The sequence below is a fragment of the Nansenia antarctica genome, assembly GCF_963989245.1.
Source record: "Nansenia antarctica genome assembly, chromosome: 3".
Classification (NCBI taxonomy): Eukaryota; Metazoa; Chordata; class Actinopteri; order Argentiniformes; family Microstomatidae; genus Nansenia; species Nansenia antarctica.
Genome location: NC_137688.1, coordinates 34,401,848 through 34,409,831, shown reverse-complemented (window position 1 = coordinate 34,409,831; position 7,984 = coordinate 34,401,848). Strand labels below are relative to the sequence as shown.

At 43.0% G+C, this 7,984-nt stretch overlaps 1 protein-coding gene across 1 annotated transcript in view; it reads left to right on the top strand.

Moving 5' to 3' along the window:
* The first annotated feature begins 5,037 nt into the window (after positions 1-5,037).
* The window catches only part of sdha (succinate dehydrogenase complex, subunit A, flavoprotein (Fp)), a 21,890-nt gene continuing 18,943 nt past the window's right edge, over positions 5,038-7,984 (top strand). Inside the window, exon 1 of the mRNA XM_080527836.1 lies at positions 5,038-5,119. Coding sequence (XP_080383962.1) covers positions 5,057-5,119 — 63 coding nt within the window. The 5' untranslated portion in view covers positions 5,038-5,056. The remainder of the gene's footprint in view (positions 5,120-7,984) is intronic.

Sequence of the window (7,984 nt, the reverse complement as noted above, 5' to 3'; positions counted from 1 at the left end):
CGGTCCAGCGTCTTGTCCCAGTCATCCTTGAGCTCCTTCAGCTTCTCTCTGCAGGAGGACACAGACAGGGCTCTCATTCAGGCTAACTGTTACTGTTATTATCAAACCTTTTTCATTTAGCTATGAAATATGACATATCATCAATTGATGGAACTTACTTGTGTGTCTCATTGATGATGTCCTCCTGTTCAAACACAAACATGGGAGGGTAAGGATTAGCCTTTGAAATACACAAAGCACACATCCCTCACACACATCCCTCACAGCCTTAACACACAGCTTTAACACACATCCCTAACAGCTCTAACACACATCCCTCACAGCCTTAACACACAGCTCTAACACACATCCCTAACACACATCCCTCACAGCCTTAACACACATCCCTAACACACATCCCTCACAGCCCTAACACACAGCTCTATTACAGGCCTAAAACATTCCTAACACACAGCCCTATAATATAGCCCTAACACAGCCCTAACATCCAACCGTAACATACAGCCCCAACACTGAGCCCAGCCCCAACACTGAGCCCAGCAGTGCTTTCCCACGCTAATTCCATTGCGCAACAATAATATTGACGCAGCTTTACCTCTCTTGCCGGCCGCGCGGTGGCTTCTTTCCACAGGTGGATCAGCCAGGTAAGGAGCAGCAGCAGGAGCGTGGAGAGGACAAACACCCCGAGCTGGAAACCGATGACCGCATCTCCACCAAGTTCCGATGTCGACTCCAGGAGATGCATGGGGAAGCGCAAGTGCTTGTTTGTTGGGGCTAACATGACTGGTGACTGGTGACTGGCACCTGGCACCACGAAGCGTCGGAAGCGCACACGTTTCTGGTCTAGCTGTTTAGACATTATAACACATTAGGGAAATCTATCCATAGATTAGCATACACTGTGTACGTGTATGCACTTCGATAGACAAAGCGTTTATGAATGTTGTTGATGATTGGCATACGTCTTATGCATTAAATGGTTATGACGTCATAATGTGTCACGCAATACACTGGTCAAAAGATTGCGTCATAATCAAATATATTTGTATTTAATATATAGGCCTAGGATTACTAAAAACTTTCAACAATTTCCACTGTCCTCATCATGTCGAATAAAACAACATCTAATGCAACAACATCGATGTTTTTGTTATTAATTAAATATGAATTAATTTTCTCAGGTAGCCTAATCTAGTTGGCATTTTCACCACTAAATCCGACACATTTGGCATTAAAGGGAGCTCTAGGAACGAATGAAATGCCCAGGCCAACCGTAAGCATTTTGAATAAGGAATACTTTGCCTTAAATACATTTTCAGAGTTGCTTCTCCAAGTTGTAGTAGCCTACTATTGCATTTTGCGTTGGCATATAGAGGCGTTGTCGTGACAGCGTCAATGAGAATACGGTATCGTCTACTGGCTCATCTCCTGTCTCCTCTGTTTTACTGTAAAATGTTTTTTGGACTCGGGTAATGTTTTACAAAAACCCGAAACTATTACATTATAATTAGCAGAAGCGCTCATATAACTCCTATTTTAGAGACTCTAAAAAAAACTCTTTCAATCAATCAAAACTCTACACTTCCTGTTAAGTTCAGATTGTTTTCTTTTTTTCTCTCTTTCCTAGCACCAGTGGAGCCACCCCTCCCAAATTTCGTTGTTTGGTACCTGTACTATAGCAATGACAATGAAGACCATTCATTCATTCAATAGATTTCAAGATCCTTCTGCTTGTTTATAAAACTCACTGGCATAGCATCAGAATATTTGAAATACCTTTTGCTAGCATATCAGCCCAATAGAGCTCTCAGGTCTTCTGACGCTGGTTTTCTCTGTGTACCACACGTACAAAAGAAGAGATTTGGTGAGGCTGCATTCTCATTTTATGCACCCAAATTGTGGAATGCACTGCCAGTTTACATTAGGAATACAACCTCAGCAAATATGTTCAAGTCAGACTAAAAACCCATCTTTTTAATATTGCCTTTAAATGACTAAATAATTAAATTATGATTAGCCTATATAATGATTGGAGGCGAGCACTGCAACGTTTGAAGGAAAAGTGCTATACAAATAAAAGTTATTATTATTATTAATAATATTATTATTAATAACAATAATCATAATAATAATAACAACAACAATAATAATTATTATAATAATAATACACACAGGCTACATTGAAAGTAACTGGCATTCTTGATACGGGCGTCATGACCAGGGGTGCACATAACTGGTGCGCCAGTGCGCATGCGTCGCCAAAATGCATGCTGCACGGCAGATCAGCCACATGAACGCGCTCTGGCGCACCAACAGCTGGGAGAGGAATGTACTTCCTCAAAATCCAACTGCTGACAGTGCTGACTGCTGCATCACTGCAAGCCCCACTATATTGGATGATTGCACTCTCCCACAGTAATAAGGACAAAAACAACACATATTGGCTATTTTTACACTTTATTCATTTTACACTGTCAGGGACCTCAGTAGCGTGTGGAATATCCATACGCAGTCACCTCCTCCTCATGCGGGTCACCAGCCTGGTCACACACTGCTGTGGGATGGCATCCCATTCCTCAACCTGGATTTGCCGCAAGTCAGTCAACATGGTTGCGTTGGTCACTCTGGCACGTACAGCACGCCCAAGCTGATCCCACAAGTGTTGAATTGGGTTGAGGTTTGGACTCACGGCAGGCCATTCCACCCTCTCCACTCCCAAATTCTGGAGGTACACTGTGATGATCCTGGCTCTGTGGGGGCGAGCGTTGTCATCCTGGAGGATGGAGTTAGGTCCCAGATTCTGGAGATATGGGATCGCCACTGGCCCCAGAATATCATTCCTGTCAATTAGGTGCCATTCAGGTGCCAGTCACACACCTGTGACTGACATACACCTGCCAGCAAGCTCAAAACGAGAGTGAATACCAACAGAAGAATATTGCAGGGGATTTTGTAAAAAAAAAAATGGGCCGCTACCCACACGTTTAGCTGTGTTACTCATTCCACGAAAGCATGATCCTTACAAGTTGTACCTCGTTGTAAAGGTGACTAATCAGGCTTTCCAACGATATAAAATGCAATACCAATTGGTATTATTAAAGGGTAGGAAGAATCGACTGAAATAACGTTTCCAAACTTTTTTGAGGGGTTTATTATCAAATAGTCAAATAACAGAGCAGTGAATATAACACCAACAATACACAATATATTATCAAGTAGTCAAATAACAGAGCAGTGAATATAACACCAACAATACACAATATATTATCAAGTAGCCAAATAACAGAGCAGTGAATATAACACCAACAATACACAATATATTATCAAGTAGTCAAATAACAGAGCAGTCAATATAACACCAACAATACACAATATATTATCAAGTAGTCAAATAACAGAGCAGTCAATATAACACCAACAATACACAATAACAGTCAAACAGAGAAATAAAACGGCCGTTGGCTTCAACTAAACGCGCGCCTTACCTTCGGTCAGCACACAACTTTCCCTCTTTCCCGCCAAGCCTCTCGTAGTGTCCCACGTGTCTGACAAACAGAAGTAGCCCCATAGTCTATTTACTGAAGGCTGAATGTTGTTGAAAAGTTGAGTTTTTCATGACAGACGGAATAACTAAGCTTGGACGGAGGTCTGAGGAGAACAAGACACAGGGCGGGAGACGCAGCTGCCTCTAATGTAAACCTATAATATAGTGAGTTAATTAGTCTCTTATGTAGGTGTGGTCGATGAATCCTATAGGTTGACACCTTTTTAAACGACCGTCCTGATTGGATATCAATAATGATTGGTAAACAATTAGAATCGACCGTTCATGACTGCCACCTATTCCACAGCTCAGTGTCCTCACAGTTTCGTATGCTAATATAATCTAATATGATACATGTAATATATTAACATCATTAAAAATATCATCTTCCTTCCTTCTTCTAGCATTGTGACTGCCAATGGCACCTTACATTAAAAGTAGTCCTACTTTATGCATGCATGTTGTAAATGTATTCATAAATGGACAGCCTACATTAACTAGATTGTAGTGAGTAGACAGTAGCTTACTACATCCCTGAATGGCAAAAGTAGTTAACTACAGGAAAAAGTATTAGGATTTTAATTTACTTTAACTACCAGCAAGCTACTGCAAAATGCAGTTAAACTGATAGTTGAGCTATGTAGTGGAACGACACTGTGCAGAATGGAACTGTTTGGCGCGTAAGGCGCATGCCATATCATCATGCCAGAATCGCAAGGTCTCTGGTTCGACTCCGGCCATGCCATGGACATCTCTAACCCTAACCTTAACCCAACCCTAACCCTAATGAGCCTTCCCCTCCCCTGGACTACCCAACCCTAACCCTAATGAGCCTTCCCCTGGACTACCCAACCCTAACCCTAATGAGCCTTCCCCTCCCCTGGACTACCCAACCCTAACCCTAATGTGCCGTCCCTGGGCCTGGACTACCCAACCCTAATGAGCCTTTCCCCTGGACTACCCAACCCTAACCCTAATGAGCCTTCCCCTGGACTACCCAACCCTAACCCTAATGAGCCTTCCCCTGGACTACCCAACCCTAATGAGCCTTTCCCCTGGACTACCCAACCCTAATGAGCCTTTCCCTTGGCTTGGACTACCCAACCCTAACCCTAATGTGCCTTTCTTTCCCCTGCCGCCTTGGGTTTCGGAAATCCGCCCACCGCACGTGCACGCGGCTCTCTGTCACCCGCGGTAAACATTGTGTAACGTATATATATACTATATAATGTTCACGCCTCTATTTTCCAGAGGGGCGTTGAAATGAAGTGGACCTCTAGAGCTATGTCATTATAATGTATAACAGCGAATTTAAGCACGTATGGGGATGTGATCACTTGTTATTGACACATAGCCTACGTATGAAATTGGATACGTTTACACTTAAGTATTTACATATTTATTTCAGGGTTTTGATCCAAATCAGACCCCCGGCCTTATGTGTTGTGGTCTGTCCCTCGGAGCCCCAGGAACAGTCACAGCCCAGGCTCCTCCCACACCCAGACTACCAACATGGCGGCGGTGTGTACTGCCTCCCGTGTCCTCCTCACCAAAAAGGTTTTGGCAGCCAAAGTGGTGAGTATGTCAGCACGAATTGTGGCCGCATGATATCACCGAATCCACGTTAACATTTGGTCTTGAAACGATGAACTGTTTGCGAATAAGTCCTCTCTTGTCCTGTTCCGATTGTGTAACACCTGCCCGTACGTGACGGGTTAAGTAACCCCTCTCTGCAATGTCTAATGACAGCGAGGTAGACCACTGTGATTTGGTCATCTATTAAAGCATTAGTTATGAAATATTGTCACGTTATTATCACTCGGGCCCATAGCCGTATAGGTCTGTGCGTGCGTGTGTGTGTGTGGTGGCACAGTTAAGACTGTCTGTAGTCATAAACATCAGCCCATTGAAGGTCAAGCAACTGTTAGCATGCTAAGCTAGCTGTTAGTTAACATCCATGGCTGTGTGTGCCAATGTTAGTTAACATCCATGGCTGTGTGTGCCAATGTTAGTTAACATCCATGGCTGTGTGTGCCAATGTTAGTTAACATCCATAGCTGTGTGTGCCAATGTTAGTTAACATCCATGGCTGTGTGTGTGTGCCAATGTTAGTTAACATCCATGGCTGTGTGTGCCAATGTTAGTTAACATCCATAGCTGTGTGTGCCAATGTTAGTTAACATCCATAGCTGTGTGTGCCAATGTTAGTTAAGATCCATGGCTGTGTGTGCCAATGTTAGTTAACATCCATAACTGTGTGTGCCAATGTTAGTTAAGATCCATAGCTGTGTGTGCCAATGTTAGTTAACATCCATAGCTGTGTGTGCCAATGTTAGTTATCATCCATAGCTGTGTGTGCCAATGTTAGTTAACATCCATGGCTGTGTGTGCCAATGTTAGTTAACATCCATGTCTGTGTGTGCCAATGTTAGTTAACATCCATGTCTGTGTGTGCCAATGTTAGTTAACATCCATGGCTGTGTGTGCCAATGTTAGTTAACATCCATGTCTGTGTGTGCCAATGTTAGTTAACATCCATGGCTGTGTCTGCCAATGTTAGTTAACATCCATAGCTGTGTGTGCCAATGTTAGTTAACATCCATGGCTGTGTGTGCCAATGTTAGTTAACATCCATGGCTGTGTGTGCCAATGTTAGTTAACATCCATGGCTGTGTCTGCCAATGTTAGTTAACATCCATAGCTGTGTGTGCCAATGTTAGTTAACATCCATGGCTGTGTGTGCCAATGTTAGTTAACATCCATGGCTGTGTGTGCCAATGTTAGTTAACATCCATAGCTGTGTGTGCCAATGTTAGTTAACATCCATAGCTGTGTGTGCCAATGTTAGTTAACATCCATGGCTGTGTCTGCCAATGTTAGTTAACATCCATAGCTGTGTGTGCCAATGTTAGTTAACATCCATAGCTGTGTGTGCCAATGTTAGTTAACATCCATAGCTGTGTGTGCCAATGTTAGTTAACATCCATGGCTGTGTCTGCCAATGTTAGTTAACATCCATGGCTGTGTGTGTGCCAATGTTAGTTAACATCCATGGCTGTGTCTGCCAATGTTAGTTAACATCCATAGCTGTCTGTGCCAATGTTAGTTAACATCCATAGCTGTGTGTGCCAATGTTAGTTAACATCCATAGCTGTGTGTGCCGATGTTAGTTAACATCCATAGCTGTGTGTGCCAATGTTAGTTAACATCCATGGCTGTGTGTGCCGATGTTAGTTAACATCCATAGCTGTGTGTGCCAATGTTAGTTAACATCCATGGCTGTGTGTGCCGATGTTAGTTAACATCCATAGCTGTGTGTGCCAATGTTAGTTAACATCCATGGCTGTGTGTGCCGATGTTAGTTAACATCCATAGCTGTGTGTGCCGATGTTAGTTAACATCCATGGCTGTGTGTGCCAATGTTAGTTAACATCCATAGCTGTGTGTGCCAATGTTAGTTAACATCCATGGCTGTCTGTGCGCCAATGCAAGTTTCAGTTCGCTAGCTGATTATGTGACTGTTTGTTGGTGGCTGGTTGGTTGATCATAACTAAGTAGTCGATTGGTGCATTCTGTCTTTCCAGTAGGGACGGTTAGCCGACACTGACAGTAGATATCGTTGTATAATAGTTGATTTCCAGCTAACGTTGTACATGTTGTGATGTCCCTGGAGAATCATGTCGAGCTGTAGGAGGAAGTAGGCCTACATGAATCCACAGTTCAATCCTAGAATGCATCTTAAGTTGCTTTATTGCAAAAGTTTTCTGTTTTTCATTTTCACATTGTACACCTGACCTAGCCTAAATGTTGCGTCATGTTTTGGAAAGGTGTGTCAACAGACTACCACCATAATAGCTGCTATATAACTATACTGACATGTGTGCTATGCGTTACTATCGTTGATGGCTGCGGGACTGTCTGTCAGCAGCAACACTGTTGTGTAAATTATGTTCATGTTTGAAGCCTGTTGCTGCCTGTTCCCTCCTCTCCTTGGGTATGTCCCCAGCAGGTGACTGACTGAGTAGTTACAGTATTTGACAACATTGAGGAAAGCTGATAAGAAGTCGCTTATATTAGGCCTAGATGTAGGATATAGGACGACCAACCAATATATTATACTAGATAGATAGATAGATAGGTGAGGGAATTACACTGGACCGCCTAGTCCAGGCCTATTCAATTAGCGGCCCGGGGGCCGCATGCGGCCCAGACGTGACCCCCGATTGGCCCAGCCATAAAAGCAGAGAAAAACGTATTTAAGTGTTCAGAAATTCATGCAGAAATGTCTACAATAGTAGCCTACAGAACGTGAATATAACACTCTAAACAAACTAAGCGGGGAGCTTAAAACAACAATGGACAACGTGATGGCTACAATTAATTTTATACGCTCCACTTCGAGCCTCCAACATTATTATTATTATTATTATTATTATTATT